Source organism: Odocoileus virginianus, chromosome 7, assembly GCF_023699985.2.
Source record: "Odocoileus virginianus isolate 20LAN1187 ecotype Illinois chromosome 7, Ovbor_1.2, whole genome shotgun sequence".
Classification (NCBI taxonomy): domain Eukaryota; kingdom Metazoa; phylum Chordata; class Mammalia; order Artiodactyla; family Cervidae; genus Odocoileus; species Odocoileus virginianus.
The window spans coordinates 50,140,713-50,158,355 of NC_069680.1; the positions used below are offsets into that span (position 1 = coordinate 50,140,713).

At 38.7% G+C, this 17,643-nt stretch overlaps 1 protein-coding gene across 2 annotated transcripts in view; it reads right to left on the minus strand.

Annotated features, from left to right (window-relative positions):
- Positions 1-17,643, minus strand: part of ANK3 (ankyrin 3) — a 366,464-nt gene that overhangs the window by 242,747 nt on the left and 106,074 nt on the right. For both annotated transcript variants that reach the window (XM_070470691.1, XM_070470692.1), the window contains exons 2-4: positions 925-1,026; positions 414-512; positions 115-213 (exon numbers count right to left, since the gene is read on the minus strand). In XM_070470691.1, the coding sequence (XP_070326792.1) occupies positions 115-213; positions 414-512; positions 925-1,026 (300 nt within the window). The remainder of the gene's footprint in view (positions 1-114; positions 214-413; positions 513-924; positions 1,027-17,643) is intronic.

The following is a 17,643-nucleotide window of genomic DNA, read 5'->3' on the forward strand; positions in this document are numbered from 1 at the left end:
TAGCTCTTAAATATTGTTTTCTTAGAAGACACAAGAACAAACAAGCACCTGACCCAGAACATTATTTGTGAATCATGATCACAGCATTTCTTGGCATCTGAGATATAGGTTTACCTGGGACTGGGCGTTGACATTGGCTCCATTTGTAACCAAGACCTTTACCACCTCTGCTTGCCCTGCCAAAGATGCTATATGCAACGCTGTGTTTCCTTTCTGTGAAACGAGAGACAAGAGCCATCAGTTCACCCATCTTTCTCTCTGCTTTCAACATTTTACAAAACATTGAATCCCTCTGTAAGTTCCCCAGGAGGACAATGCTGATGAGTATTTCATGAGAAGCATGCTGGATTCTTACTGAATTCTCATTGAGTTGGGCAACTGATAACAAGAAGCACGAAATGTGTGACACTGACCTTTGTAGCTGCATCCACATTGGCTTCTCTCTGTAGCAGTTCAGAAACAACTTCTACATGGCCCTCTTTGGAAGCAAGATGGAGAGCGTTCAACCCATTCTGATTAAGTGAAGGGAAAGTTTTACTCAGCAGGTTGAAAATAGAGCAGTAAACAGTCCACTAAGAATTCTGAAGAAAACACCCTACCAATAACCATTTGCATGTGTGCAATGCAGGAGCCTGAATTAGGAATAAAAGTACTTGTGTCAATTAGGTCAGTTGTTCTGATGTCATTATGTACTTTATTTTAGGCATTAATTGTTCAAGGACACATATCTACATTTCTGAATGCTCCTCTAACAAAGCGAAGAATAACTTGATCATTCAAGTTGGTAACATTTAATAGAAAACACTTGCAAAAAGAGAAAGTCTTGGTAATAACTTGGTAATAGAGGATTTGAGGACTTTAAAGTCTAGATTAAAAAAAATTTAACTGAAAACTTAAATAACAACAACAATCACCACAACTAACCTGATTGCAAATGTTGATGTCAACTCCATTTTTTATGTAGTCAAGGGCCTTTTCTAAGTGTCCAGCTCGCGCTGCTCTTAAGTAACTCGCATTGGCATCAGACTGAATAAAAAAGAAAAAACAGTTGGTTAAAAAAAGGAAACAAATATGCCTGCTTCTAACTACCAGATTATTGTTCAAACTATTTAAAAAAAAGTAAAACCGAGATTTTTTTTCAACTGAACTATTTTATTTCTAACATGAAAACACTAATATAAGGTCTTCATGAAGTCACCAGGAAAAGAACGAATTCTTCAAAAGTTAGTTTCAAGTGTATAAAACTATTCCTTCTGTGATGCCAAACTGAAAGAGAAAATTTCCCAGGATGTGTAGGCACATACAATTTCATAAGAGTTAAGAAAAATCCTGAAACTTTCTGGTAGTTACATTACAATAAACCTCACTGCTCTCTTTAATCATAAGTTTAACTATACAGATGTTGAACTACAATACTACATCTGAAACTCATAATTTTTAAAAAAGTGATTTAACATCTACCTCATTCCTTTGTATATAACTATGGCCAATTTTTCAATTAATAGCTTCATAAATACATTTAATGCTGTTATACTAGTTTAACAGGAATTTGTGGTTAATGATGTTCTCTTCAGTTTTCTTGCAGGTCATAGCCATGTGTTGGAACATTGATTATATTTGAAAAGCATTCATTTATAAATGTCTACAGTTTGTGAAGCATACTTTCCATAAATTTTAAAGCTAAGTCCACAACCCATGAACAACTCTATTAGAAGCATTAACCTGTACAAATAAAGAAATACGTCCACCTTTTTTGAACATCAAAAGCCAAGTCTATAATTCATTCATTGGAAGCTTCCAACTCTAAACTATTGCTAAATTCTAATACCTACAGTTACACAGCTGAAATCATCTGCTACTGAAATTTTTTAATAGAAAAAAAGTGATAAGAAAAACTGCCAAGTTGAGTCTGCACAATTTGTAAAGGAATTACAGAAGGAGACTTTCTTGAAAGGGCTGCCGAAAACATCACTGGTTATAAATGCAATCATGCAGGATGTGGCTTTAAAGAGGCAAGTGTCTTCCTTCAGGCATTTGGCCACTACCTGCTTCAAACTCCCATTCACTTGCCACGTCATCTGTGAAGGCTTCCCAGACCTCCAGGCAGAGCTTAATTGCTCAGTGCTCCCAAGGCACTCATTTCATTGGGCCCTCTTGGTATTTATCACCCAGCATCATAGTTTTTGGTGCACCTGTCCTTTGTCTTCCCTAAATTGTAAGCTCTTGAATAATAGGCAGAGCTGTATTAAGGGGTAGACAAATGGAAAGTCACTAAGATGCCAGTCCTTGAGGAACACTAATTTGACCCTGGAAATGTACTTGAGATGAAGAGAATTCCGTCCCTCAGAAGAATCTCCAATTTTGGTATGGGTCAGTTCAGTTAAGAATTGACTTGCTTAAGACCTAAATGAAAGGGCAGTGCCTCTAGGGTCTCCTCTCTTTCCATGCACATTAGTATGCCTCTTTCTGAAACAGTCCTGCTTCTTCTAAATTAGGGTTTCTTAATCTCAGCAGTACTGGCATTTTGATCCAGATAATTTTTTGATGTAAGGAACAATCCTGTCCAGTGTCCATGTTCACCAGCATTCCCAGCATCTACCAATCAGGAACCAGTGGAATCTCCTATTTGAGACAATCAAAAACATCTTCATGAAGCCAAGTTTCCCAAGGTGAAGGCTAAAACCTCTCCAGATGAGAACCACTGCTCTAAAAAAAATAGTAAATTGATTTGTTTAAAGATTGTGCGTTTCAAAAGGCTTTCATATTTTGCATTGCCATATGCCTTGACCTAGCACCAGGCAGTGACTATATGTATGACATTCATCCTTCTGCTTCCCCTACAACTGGAAGCATCCCTTGCACATAGCAGGTGCCTATAAATGATTTGTGAATGGAAGAATCAACAAATAAGTAAACTGTGTGGAAATAACTGATTAATTGAGGAGGGCATGGCAACCCACTCCAGTATTCTTGCCTGGAGAATCCCCATGGTCAGAGGAGCCTGGAGGGCTGCAGTCCATGGGGTTGCAAAGAGGCAGACATGACTAAGCAACTAAGCACAAACTGTTTAATTAAAATATTTCCTGGAACAATACAGGAGCCTTTATTAACAACAACAAAAACAACCCAAGAGCTATTTACATTGAGAATTTGCTATGATATAAAGCTGAACAGCAGAGAGCATAAGCTAAGCCATAAGTTTGGTGTCTGGGAACACATGTAGGTATTGCTAAAGTAAAACTGGGATTTGAGTCAAGCATGCAGATAATTTAATCAGGGCAGAGAATTAAGTAAGAGTAAAACAACAAATTTGGTTCAAATCAGACAAAGGACAAACTAAAGTTTCCAGGAATGTAATGAAACATAAAGTTCAGTCTTTAAAGCAATTTGGTACTTGGAGAAGGTTAGTTTTGTTTGGTTTGTAAGTTTGGTTGGAAACAAATTAACTATGCAAGGATGAGTCACTGTACCATAAAACATCATCTTTGTGCCTGCTCAGTGACTTATTAGTGAATTTGCCCAGAAGGGCTCTGGTGCTGTCCTGGGAACAAATGACACAGCCTGCCTGGATTATTTCAATGACCAGAGATAACAACAGTGTATTAAGTCGGCACCCCAAACCCTGACTTTGAATACACAAAAACAGCAGTTATGGAAGTTTAAAAAAAAGATGTCAAATTCAAGGAAAGCCCCTGAATTGATTCGAGATCTAAAAAGGTTTGGCGATTCTTTATACTGTCCATTTTTCTCTCACATTTTCTAAGAATTTTCCCACTAGAAACTTTAAAGCAAAACAAAATACAGACAGTATAAACAAAATATTCTAATTCAGTGGTTGCCTACCTATTTGGTGTTCAGATTCTTTTGAGATTAACAAAAGTTATGAATCAGTTGCTTTCTTTCAATAATCACACATATACAGATACATAGACCAAGTATGCTTATATACCTCAGATCTGCATACACACACATTTTCATACAGACATCAAATATGCATACACAAATCTGCATACATGCAATATAAATATAAATCTGCATGCATGCAATATAAACATGCATGTGTATAAAAATGCATATGCAAACACAGTTTGCACACTATTTCAGGCTCAGGATCACAAAGTTGGCCCACAGATTCATGTCTAAGAACATCTGCTCTAAGGATAAAGAATTCTCTGGTGGATACCCTCCCTATATCTATTTCACCCAGTATACCCTGGTAGCAAATAATTCTCTGCGGTGGCTAGTTTATCAACTGAGAACTTCAGGAAAAAGAGAAGGGAAGAGAAAAAGAAATTAATTTCTTTTTTTTTTTTCACTTCTCCCAGCTCTCTGTTATACGCAGACATGTCCAACACACCAATAATAACAACCAGCCACTGCTTGTACTTCAAAGAAAAAGTTCAGGAAGAGAAAGAGAGGAAAATACGAAGAAAGAGCAAGAAGAGGGAAGTAAAGACTGCCCTCAAGAAACATGACAACTTAGGAAATGCAGTTATTATGGTGCAGAGACAAGAACTGAGAAGTTCTTCCTTCTAGTCTCAGCCACCTGGAAGCCACGCAGCAATGTCTTTCCTCCACAAGCATTAGTTGCATATTGACTTTGTTCTAGCCCTGCCAACAGCCAGCTGTATGCTGGGAAACAAAACAGATGTGGTACCAGTTAAGACTCACTTGCTTTCATCTTAGCTGTCATTCCATCAAGTAACTAGGCGTTACTCTCAACACAGGCTATGTATGACCTGTTTTTTAATCTAGAACATTCTATCCAAACAGTGTCTCTTTAAAGGCAACTGTAGACAAATTACTCTGGAAGGAGATTAGGTCCCATGAAAGGCTGAGCGCTGTCACATGGAAAGTCATACTAAGGAGGCCACCGTCTACAGAGTTAGTTGGTACAAAATGAGTATGAGCAAGTTGGTCAGCATTTTTTCTCCTCCCCCGCCCCTTCTAGATGATGAAAATCTGAAGGAGGAATTTGGAAAATGTATGTATCTTTTGCCACTATTTGATGTCTTGTCTACATAAAATTTTACTAGATAAGAAATATGAACCATGTATGTTTTACAAGGAAATCGCTTCGAGGACAGACAAGCACTGTTAGGAATTAAACTTACTCAGAATTTACACCTGTACTGAATATTATTCAACAGAAAGCAGTGATTAAAAAAAAAAATTCCCAAGTACTAATCTCAGTAATAACTAGTACTTCATAACTCAATGTGCTAGACACTATTACAAGCACTTAGATTAACTTAATTATATTATTGGCACTGAATTATATCATTAGTCACACTGAATATAATATGTATTAATTGTATAAGCATATAGTGTGTGTGTGTGTGTGTGTGTGTGTGTGTGTGTGTCCAACTCTTTGTGACCCCATACTCCTCTGGCAATGGGATTCTCCAGGCAAGAATACTGGAGATTCCCTCCTCCAGGGGATCTTCCCCACCCAGAGACTGAACCCACGTCTCTTGCATTGAAGGCAGATTCTTTACCCTCTGAGCCTCCAGGGAAACCCCAATTGTATAATTGGATAAGTACTTATCCATTTCCATGGAATAGTAGAGTGGGTTGAATAATGTCCCTCTAAATTCATGTTCACTGTGAAACTCAGAACATGACCTTATTTGGAAATAGGGCTTTTGCAGATAAAATTATTTAAGATGAGGTCATATTAGATTAGAATAAACCCCAAATCCAATAATTGATGTCTGTATAAGAAGAGAAGATGTACAAATATCAAATCATTATGTTGTACATCTGAAACTAATATAATGCTGTATATCAACTACATTTCAATTTTTAATAAAGAGAAGACACAGAGATACATAACGGAGACCACATAAAGATGCAGGAAGACTAGAGTAATGTTGCCACAAGACCAGGAAGGCCAGGAGTCACCAGAATCTGAAAGAGGCAAAGAAGAACTATTCCCTAGAGTCTTTGGAGAGGGTGTAGCACGGAGGACACCTGGATTCTGGACCTCTGGCCTCCAGAACTGTGAGAGAATACACTTTCTTGTTTCCAACCAGTTAGCTTGTGGTGGTTTGTGTAGAAGTCCTAATGCAAGGAAGCACTGTTAGTAGTAGCTCCACTCTATATATGCTGAGCTACAGAGAGAATGAATGACTTTCACAGTGACATATAACTTGTGAGTGGCAAGGATATATATCCATATCCAGACGGTCTGACTCCAGAGTTTAGACTGTTAATCACTACCTTAAGAAAGGGCTCGATAAATATTTGGTCACTAGTCTGTGCCCAGTAACTCATTAGTTCATTATTTCATTCATTTTCCATCAAACAACTGTCTGTCCATTCATCAATCCATCAAATGAACTATACAGATACTTTAAAGTATGTCCCCTTTCAAGCCCAATTCCTGCACTGAGTTTATTTTAAGGCTCAAGATCAGTCTGAGAGTGGCTCACCAGAAGACATGCAGACTGCCGATGCAGTGAGAATAATAAGAGTTCTTCTTCACTGCCACTAAGTCTTAGGGGGCAATCTCTGACATCTATTACTACCTGATCTACCAGTTCTCTCTTCTTTTCCTTTATTTCACCTTCCCACCTATCTGGGAACCAGGTGAAGGGGAAGATAATCCTTCCTGTAAGCTTCAGGTTCTTTTTTTCTCCTGGTGTCCTGTTTTCTGTCTACCAACATAATCAGGTATTTCTTAAACCTAAACTGCTCCCCCTCCAAAAAAACCCCACACAAAGAAAAACAAAGCAATCTTTTCTTCCACTTTTGTACCTAGCACTCTTTGCAAGGGATGTCTATTTCTAAGTGCAGTAGACTACTTAATTGGTCTGTATTCCAACAACTCTAGTTACTAGCAGTGTTACCTGTGGCAAGATTTTAAACATGCTTGCCTCAGTTTTCTCAGCTGTCAAATGGGGATAAAATAATCTACTATTAGAATGAAATTAGTTCATGTACAGTAATTAACAGGCTGAGTGCATATGAAACAATAAATGATTACTATTTTATAATTATTCATTGAACATCAAACATTTTGACGGATTGGTTTAGGTTAGTCTGACTACTTCCATATAATTAATACTAATTCATCTTTGAATCCTTGGCAATATGGCTTCTCTTGCTAATCCTCTTGCTAATCAATAAAATATCTCTGTACAAAATCACCAACAACCTTTCAATTCCATTACTTAATTATAATTCTCTCCTCTTAATATTGAGCCATTGGACAGTACCGATCACTTTCTCTTTCGTCAGCATCTTCCTTTTGGCCTCTCTCATTTCTTTATTCAAGGCTTTTTGTTCCTCACTGTTTCAACCCATCACTGAAAAACGGGCTTTTCCATTTTCAGATCTCACATTTCTTTACTTCCTGTGCTCTTCATCACTATCATGACTTCTACCACTCTTTTTACACTTAATACTCATTGATTGTGCCTATCTGCATCTAACCCAAACATTTCCACGTCTCACAATTTCTGCACCACAACAGCATAACAAACATTTACCAAGAATGTGTAACTTATCCGTCACTGCAACTAGGTATTCACGGCAGAGATGTGGATAATAAACTTCCTTGATCTCCTTAATTCAATTTTAAGATATCAAGATTATCCTAACCACTCAGGCATGCAACTTTGGTGTCAGTCCTTTTTTTTATTTTAATTGAGGTAATATTTGACATGTAACATTGTATTAGTTTCAGGTGTACAATGACTTAATACATATATTGAGAAATGATCACATAGTAAGATAACATCTATCACATACATAGTTATAATTTGTTCTTGTGATGAGAGATGTGAATTTTTTATTACTTTTTCCTTCTTCATCATTTCCCTGAAACTCTCTCTGAGAAAGTTTCACACTTGAATCCTATCAAATATTCTGTCTCTGAGAACTTTTATAGTTTCTATTTTCCTTTAAAAAAGTACTTATCAGGGACTTTGCTAGTGGTCCTTTCTGGTTAAGACTCCATGCTTCCACTGTGGAGGCATGGGTTCTATCCCTGGGGTCAAGGAACTAAGATCCTGCATGCTATGCAGCACGGCCAAGAGAAAAAAAAGTGAAAGAAAAATCATAAAATAAATACCCACATACCCAATCAGCTGAAGAATGAAAGCTACAGGCAGCTTTGCAGATTTACAATGGGCCCTTCCTTGACTAGCTCTCCGAAGACATCCTCTGTTCTAGTTTAATCATTCTCATTTAACCCTACTCCTGGTACACATAGGCAAGATCTTAAGGTATGTGCATGCATGCGTGATAAGTCGCTTCAGTCGTGTCCAATTCTGTGTGACCCCATGGACAATAGCCTGCCAGGCTCCTAGTTCACGGGATTCTCCAGGCAAGAATACTGGAGTGGGTTGCCATGCCTTCCTCCAGGGGAATCTTCCTGACCCAGGGATCTCCTACACTGACAGGTGGGTTCTTTACCATTAGTGCCACCTTGGAACCCCTAAGGTATACACATCTAGGATCACAAATGCTGGGTCATTGGTTATGTGCTTATTCAATTTTACTAGTTAATGACAAACTGTTTTTCAAAGTGACTGGTACCACTTTACACTTTCTGTAGTTTGTGATTATTGATTGTAAGCTCATAGTCCTCAGAAATTAATCTTTGAGAATTCTTTTGGATTTGGGTTAACAGAAGCAGAATTGAAACCATAACTACTCTATAATAAGCCCAGGCTGTTTTCTCAAAATCCATGGTGCTGTGCAACCCTAGGGTTCAAGAATTCTATGTACAAAATGACTGTATCATTCAGGAATCCCACTCCATGGCATATATCTGGAGAAAAATCATACTTCAAAAACAATACATGCATCTCGATGTTTGTTGCAGCATTTTTACAAATCCAGGACATGGAATAAACCTAAATGTTCATTGACAGATGAATAGATAAAGAAGATATACCATTTGCATCAACATGGATGGACCTAGAGATGATCACTCTAAGTGTAGTAAGTCAGACAGAGAAAGACAAATATTGTATATCACTCACATGTGGAATCTAACTTTTACAAATGAACTCGTTTACAAAACAGAAACAGACACAAATTTTTAAAAAAATATAGTTACTAAAGGGAATAGGAGAGTAGGAGGAATAAATTAGGAGTTTAGGATTAACATATACACACTGCTACATGTAACACAGAAAATCAACAAGGACCTACTGTACAGCAAAGGGAACTCTACATGATACCCATATATGATAACCTATATGGGTAAAGAATCTGAAAAAGATTCTGAAAAAGAATGAATACATGGGCATACATTAACGTCACAATCACTTTATAGCTGTATAGCTGAAACTGACACAATATTGTAAATCAACTATACTCCAATAAAATTTTTTTTAAAAAGGAAAACAAAGAGTAAGGTTGAGTAATAAGCAGAGTTCCATATGCCTATTTTGAGTGACAGCCAAAGTAGGTCTACTTTTATCTGCTACTTTTATATATTAATGTCTGATGATGTGCTTCATTTGTAAAAAATATTTCTGCTTTTAAACCATAACATTCAATCAATTCCTATGGCAGTCTCTAAGGCCCTTGAAAACCCGGGCCAAATACTTCCAGCTTGAATTAAAATACAAATACTGATCTTGAAGGTAATCTAGACAGCTTCAGTTCAGTTCAGTTCAGTAGCTCAGTCGTGTCCAACTCTTTGCGACCCCATGAATCGCAGCACGCCAGGCCTCCCTGTCCATCACCAACTCCCGGAGTTTACTCAAACTCATGTCCATTGAGTCAGTGATGCCATCCAGCCATCTCATCCTCTGTCATCCCCTTCTCCTCCTGCCCTCAATCCCTCCCAGCATCAGGGTCCCAATGAGTCAACTCTTTGCATGAGGTGGCCAAGGTATTGGAGTTCCAGCTTCAGCATCAGTCCTTCCAAAGAACACCCAGGACTCATCTGCTTTAGGATGGACTGGTTGGATCTCCTTGCAGTCCAAGGGACTCTCAAGAGTCTTCTCCAACACCACAGTTCAAAAGCATCAATTTTTCGGCGCTCAGCTTTCTTCACAGTCCAACTCTCACATCCATACATGACCACTGGAAAAACCATAGCCTTGACTAGATGGACCTTTGTTGGCAAAGTAATGTCTCTGCTTTTTAATATGCTATCTAGGTTGGTCATAACTTTATTTCCCAGGAATAAGCATCTTTTAATTTCGTGGCTGCAGTCACCATCTGCAGTGATTTTGGAGCCCCCCAAAATAAAGTCTGACACTGTTTCCACTGTCTCCCCATCTATTTCCCATGAGGTGACGGGACCAGATGCCATGATCTTAGTTTTCTGAATGTTGAGCTTTCAGCCAACTTTTTCACTCTCCTCTTTCACTTTCATCAAGAGGCTTTTTAGTTCCTCTTCACTTTCTGCCATAGGGTGGTGTCATCTGCATATCTGAGGTTATTGATATTTCTCCCAGCAATCTTGATTCCCATCCCTCAAAGACTTGTTATTTCTCAACTGGCCCCATAATTTCCCAGCACTGTGACTTCACCTACAACATCATGCCTGGCAGTCATGCTCCCCATCGCCCCTCACTCTCCATTCCCCAACAAGAGATACACCAACTATATCCTACGTCCAGCTCAAATGTCACTGCAGCTTTGCTATTTTACCTGATAAACACCAGACATGACCCCTTTTCTCTCCAGACTCCTAGAGCGCTTGGTCTGTTCAGCTTAGACGCCAGATATCTCCTCAAGATGGACTCGACTCTCTCTCTTGCAGGTCTATGTCCTGCTCAGAGCCGAGTTCTACATGATAGACTATCAGGAAATGCTAAATAAAGACATATTCATTCCTTGAGTGTCCAGTGTCCTAATTTTTCCTTGAGAAGCAAACATTCACACGAACTTAATTGGGAACAAAAAAGCGTCTGTTTCATATCCTCTTTAGTCTCTTGCTCCCTCTTCATATCACCAGAGTCTACTGACAGAATTAGAAACTCTTCCAAAATTCTAGAGAAGATGAAGGAGTGGATCTGACTTTATTTTGGTTTCTTCACTCACTTTGCACATAACCTGATGTATAATATGCCTGCTGGGATCACCAATGGAGCAATGTCTTTGCTCTAACTGTTAGAATCCTCAGGTAAAGTCAGAAAGAGGAAGAAAAATACTGAATGAAATCACCTATATGCAGAATCTAAAATATGACACAAATGAACCTACCTATGAAACACAGATACACAGAGTAGACTTGTGGTTGCAATGGGGAGGGACTAGGGAAGGATCGGGAGTTTGGGATTAGCAGATGCAAACTATCATATATCGGATGGATAAACAACGAGATCCTACTATACAGCACAGGGAACTATATTCAGAATCCTGTGATAAACCATAATAGAAAGGAATATCAAAACTAATATATCTGAGTCACTTTGCTGTAGACCAGAAACCAACACTGTAAATCAATTATACTTCAATAAAATGAATTTAAAAAAAAGAATATGCAGATCAAGTCGACATTTTGTTGTGCCTAATGAATCACAAGGCATCTAAGTGTCCTGTATCTAATAATATGGTAACATAAGTAATAATTACTGGGCACTTATAATATGGAATTCCAGTTGAGCTATTTCAAATCCTAAAATGATGATGCTGTGAAAGTGCTGCACTCAATATGCCAGCAAATTTGGAAAACTCAGCAGTGGCCTCAGGACTGGAAAAGGTCAGTTTTCATTCCAATCCCAAAGAAAGGCAATCCCAAAGAATGCTCAAACTACCACACAAATGCACTCATCTCACAAACTAGTAAAGTAGTGCTCAAAATTCTCCAAGCCAGGCTTCAGCAATATGTGAACCATGAACTTCCAGATGTTCAAGCTGGTTTAGAAAAGGCAGAGGAACCAGAGATCAAATTGCCAACATCCGCTGGATCATCGAAAAAGCAAGAGAGTTCCAGAAAAACACCTATTTCTGCTTTACTGACTATGCCAAAGCCTTTGACTGTGTGGATCACAATTAACTGTGGAAAATTCTGAAAGAGATGGGAATACAAGACCACCTGACTTGCCTCTTGAGAAACCTGTATGCAGGTCAGGAAGCAACAGTTAGAACTGGACATGGAACAACAGACTGGTTCCAAATAGGAAAAGGAGTATGTCAAGGCTGTACATTGTCACCCTGCTTATTTAACTTATATGCAGAGTACATCATGAGAGACGCTGGGCTGGAAGAAGCACAAGCTGGAATCAAGACTGCCAGGAGAAATATCAATAACCTCAGATATGCAGATGACACCACGCAGATGACAGAAAGTGAAGAGGAACTAAAAAGCCTCTTGATGAAAGTGAAAGAGGAGAGTGAAAAAGTTGGCTGAAAGCTCAACATTCAGAAAACTTAAGATCATGGCATCTGGTCCCATCACCTCATGGGAAATAGATGGGGAGACAGTGGAAGCAGTGTCAGACTTTATTTTGGGGGGCTCCAAAATCACTGCAGATGGTGATTGCAGCCATGAAATTAAAAGATGCTTATTCCTGGGAAATAAAGTTATGACCAACCTAGATAGCATATTAAAAAGCAGAGACATTACTTTGCCAACAAAGGTCGATCTAGTCAAGGCTATGGTTTTTCCAGTGGTCATGTATGGATGTGAGAGTTGGACTGTGAAGAAAGCTGAGCGCTGAAAAATTGATGCTTTTGAACTGTGGTTTTGGAGAAGACTCTTGAGAGTCCCTTGGACTGCAAGGAGATCCAACCAGTCCATCCTAAAGCAGATGAGTCCTGGATGTTCTTTGGAAGGACTGATGCTGAAGCTGAAACTCCAATACCTTGGCCACTTCATGCAAAGAGTTGACTCATTGGGAAAGACCCTGATGCTGGGAGGGATTGAGGGCAGGAGGAGAAGGGGATGACAGAGGATGAGATGGCTGGATGGCATCACTGACTCAATGGACATGAGTTTGAGTAAACTCCGGGAGTTGGTGATGGACAGGGAGGCCTGGCGTGCTGCGATTCATGGGGTCGCAAAGAATCAGACACAACTAGGCAACTGAACTGAACTGAACTGATAATATGAAAGGTATGTTCATTGATTGCCATATTCTCAGGGGCCTGTGAGGTCTGTGTCATTATCACCCATTTTACAGACTAGAAAATCAGGTTTTTTAAAAAATAATGATAAAACAAGAAAGAAAAGTTAAAAAAAAAAAAAAAGTCAAGTTAGGCAACTTTTCCTCAGGGCATTCTTCTAGAAACTGGCAGAGCCAGGATTAGAACTTACATCTACCTGGTTTTAGAGCTCTGGTCTTAACACTCTAGTATGTAATGCTTTCCTTAGTTAAATGTTTCAGAGTGATATCAAAGTGGAAAAAGGAACTTAGATTCACTAAGTCAAGAGGGAAAGAAACAGCAGCATTTTTTTGGAGTCATGGGAGAGGCAGACAGGCACTCAGCTAGATACTCTTCATAGATGAATTTATTTCCAGCTCCTCGACATTTGATAATTTTGTGTTTTCAAAGAGAAGAAGGAAACTCAAGAAGCTGCATAAATGCCACAGCTAAATCGCATTAGAATGAGAATTCAAATTCAGGTCTGTGTGACGTCACATCCTAGAAATTGTTCTTTAACCAACTTCCCTTGCTCATCACCATTCCTTCTGGCCAACAGGACAGATGCCCAGACATGGGAGATCTTTCCCACATTCACTTGTTCCTACAAGTAGTCATCTGTGTTTTTCCCTCTAACATGTTTATGCTAGGTGTTCTGGATGTTATAATTAAGTAACTTAATTAGGTATTATTTACGCTGGGAAATAGTATATAGAGAAAGAGTATTTTTATGAAAATGAAATTAAATGTTTTGGAAAGACTTGATGTTCCTAAAAGTGTTGCTGGTGAGTCAGATATGGACACGATGACTAGAAGTGATGAAAATAAAAATTGGAAAAATTTTATAGTCAGATTACTTCACAGATTACTTCAGTTTCTAGCTTTTCTTTAAAGATACTGAATCTGAGACTCACAGAAAAAGAGCGGGTGTCATGGGAGGACAGCATGAACTCTAGAAGGGGATCTTTGCTCAGAGAAAAGTCCTCATCTTCACAACTCCCATTTGGCAAATGGAGGTACATTTACGTGCCTTAAGGTAAAAATCAAATGTTCAACACATATGAATAACTTTATGATTCCTGGCTGCTAACCACTTAAAAAAATTAACCCAAGAAATACTAATATAAATTATTCTCTATAAAAAGACATTCTAAACTAACTTACAGTTAACTAAACTTACTTTACGGTTACTAAAGGTGAAATTGGGAGGAGAGAGAAATTAGGAGGTTGGGATCTATATTTACATACTACTATATATAAAACAGATAACTAATAAAGGCCTGCTGTATTGCACACAGGGAGCTCTAGTCAATATTCTGTAATAACCTATATGGGAAAAGAATCTAAAAAAGAATGGATATATGTATAACTGATTCACTTTGCTGTATACCTGAAAGTAACACAACATTGTAAATCAACTATATTTTCATTAAAAATATTTTAAAATGATATTTGCCTCTTCAAAATAGATTTCTAATATAAAAAGTAAAAGGCTTTCTATTGACCATCCTTTCTACTTCTTGAGAACATTCTAAAAACCTTTATTAGAATAAAGCTTTTTCCAATAAAAATATCCATAAGTAATAACGTCTTATTTAGGCGACCAGATCCAACAGAGCACACTGCCTGGTTTCTGGTCACACATCAGAAAATATGGCCCAGGAAGATCACCAAATTTTCAAACTTCTCATATTGGATGCACTAATTTAAATGTGAATGGCAGTACCAGTGTATTTATGCAGACATGTCCAGAAAGTAAATCAACCTGTTTCTTAAATCCACATTCTTTACCTCACTGTGAAGTGGCACTGGAAATGAAATCTACAAGTCTGGGTCTTGAAGTCATCAGTGTTTTCTAATTATTAAAACACATCTTCAAAGTGGATGTTATGTTGTTCATTCCATTAGCAGTATCTAAGAAGTCATAGGCAATGAAGGTATCGATATCCAGCAGTCAAGGAGGAATGACTACTTGGCCTCTACCCTGAGATGCAGTTATGGCTTTTAGTGACCTGCAGGCAGCACATGTAAGGAGAATTCATAGTACAAGAACCTGTGGCAGATGATAAAGTCCATAGAAGCTCATAGAGAAAAGCCATTTCTGCATCCTGGATAGAGCTGGGAAAAGAGCTAAGAGAAGGAGGTAAGAGTTCAACAGAGTGAACTCTTGTCCACTTGGTCAGTGGGGACAAGAAGGAAGAGGCTAGAGATTTAGAAACGAAAGCTTGGAAGAATGATTAATAGACAGTCTCTGCGGAAAAGAAAAGTCCCCTGGGGAGAACATTCGAGGAGAGTGTCACAGAAGGTTTGGAATGGCAGATAAATCTGATTTAACTTCACCCTAAAGATACCAGGGGACAGTGAAGGGTTTTGAAGAATGAAAAGGAATAATTAAATCCATATTTTAGCCCAACTTAACTGATGGTGGATTAAAGTGTGGGAGAAAATGAGGACAAAAAGATCTGTAGGTCAATGGTTGTCAATCACCATGCTTCAAGGACCTCCAGGGGAAACAATCAAACTACTCAGATCCCACTGAGATTCAGCTGGTCTGAGATGGGACTTTTGATAAAAACTCAAGTGATTCTAATACAAAAACAGAGGTGACCACTGAATTAGGTATGTATTAGGTGAGCACCGCTGAATTAGGTTGTTGTAGAAACACGGCTCTATTGATAAATGGGCTTCCCTTTTGTGGCTCAGCTGGTAAAGAATCCGCCTGCAATGTGGGAGACCTGGGTTCAATCCCTGGGTTGGGAAGATCTCCTGGAGAAGGGAAAGGTTATCCACTCCAGTATTCTGGCCTGGAGAATTCCCTGGACTGTGTAGTCCATGGGGTCACAAAGAGTTGGACACGACTGAGTGACTTTCACTATTGATAAATGGAGATTTGAAGGGGAAACAGCAAGTAGAATGGAAAAGAAAGGAGTGCTGAGAAGTGTGTTTTTGAAGGTCTGTTGACTGACTTTTAATTTCATGTAAGAGAAGATTAAATTCTCAATGCTAAATTTGTAAATTTTAGCTTTCATATTTGCCTCTCCTCTTTCTCTCACTCTTCTCTGCCTGCCCCTCATCTTTTAAAGCAAACTTTCACAGGATGAAATGAAAGACGCAAAGCTTTTCTTGGTAGCACGAGCAGCAATTTTTGATGGATAAAGTAATACAGGTTAATAAATTATTCTCAATCAGGAAGGAGACTTACACAGTTTGGGGGCCTGCTTATCAAGATCCCCAAATCCTCTATGACACTGCTCCTCAAGTAGTGACTTCAGTGTCAATTACAGTTTTGAAATATACATGGAGTTGCTTTGTAGAACTTCTCCAAGTCCAAACCCAGGGTGTTTATCTGGAGTAAAACAATTTTCAATGGAAACAAGTCAAGTGACTTGACAGTCATACTCCTCTAAGTTTAAAACTTTGAGATCAGACATGGTGCCATGGTGATGAGATGGGAGCCAGTGACAAAGGATAATTTTTTTTCTCACTAGACTCACAGAATCGCTGCTTACATCCTGGATCATGACCATTCAGATAGCACCCGTATTCAAAGTTTCCAGCAACTTTTAGAGTAAGATATTATGTGCTGATATTTTATAGATATTTTACACAGCGATCTAATTTCTGACCACTTCAAAAGAATGCGACTGACTGCCCAACTTAAAACAACTGTGACATTCATGCAACAATCTGCCTCCTGTCAATAAAAACCTCAGACCTGTCTGTGGGATAGTTTTTTTTTTTTTTCTTTCCCTCTCTGAACAGGGCATGAGGTATTTATGTCACCTAACAGATCCCTTTTAGGTATGTGTTTATAGGTGGGTATAGAGATCTTAAATAAAGGGAAATTCTGTGTGTGTCTTTTGCATGGCAAGTGTTTGAAAAAACTCAAAACCTTTAATTTAGGGAAGACCTGTGGTTATTAAGACTCCATTCTCTTTTATTTGCTCCCTAGTTCTTGGAAATAAACCAGCATTTTTCATCCATAAAGAGGGAGGAGGAGGAATACAAGGGGCTGGGGGCTTAACCAGTATGGAAAATGCTCCTAAAGGCTGTCTACACTTGTGATCATCACCAACAAAACCACCCCAAGTACAAGAGGCTGCCTCCACAGATTCCTTCCGATCACTACAAGGCTGCCTTTGTTTGTAAGGATTTTGCTTGGAAGTAACCTCAGTTCATCCCTGAAAATGAGGTCACTGTCCCCTAACACATGTTAGGCATGGTTAGCATCTTTTCACTGGGACTTCTGCCAGGGAGGCCCCTGCTGTTGTACATTTCAAACCTGCCAGGGCTTCTGCACATAGTAGCCGCTCGGAAACTGAAAGGCAAAACAACATTCCTAGCCTTATCTTGACTTAGAGGGGAATGAGAATCAGTTTAAAAAAAGAAATACAGGGCTGGCAGGCTTTTGTTTTTATAAAGGCAGTGGGCTTGTTTTTTTTTTTTTTGAGATTTATGTTGCCATGCTGATAAACCACTCTCATTATGATGTAACTTATATAAAGAAGAAGACCCAGAAGCCAGGCCCCTTTATCTGGGTGAGATATATTTTCTCACTCATCATTCAGAGTCCTAAAAATTCTC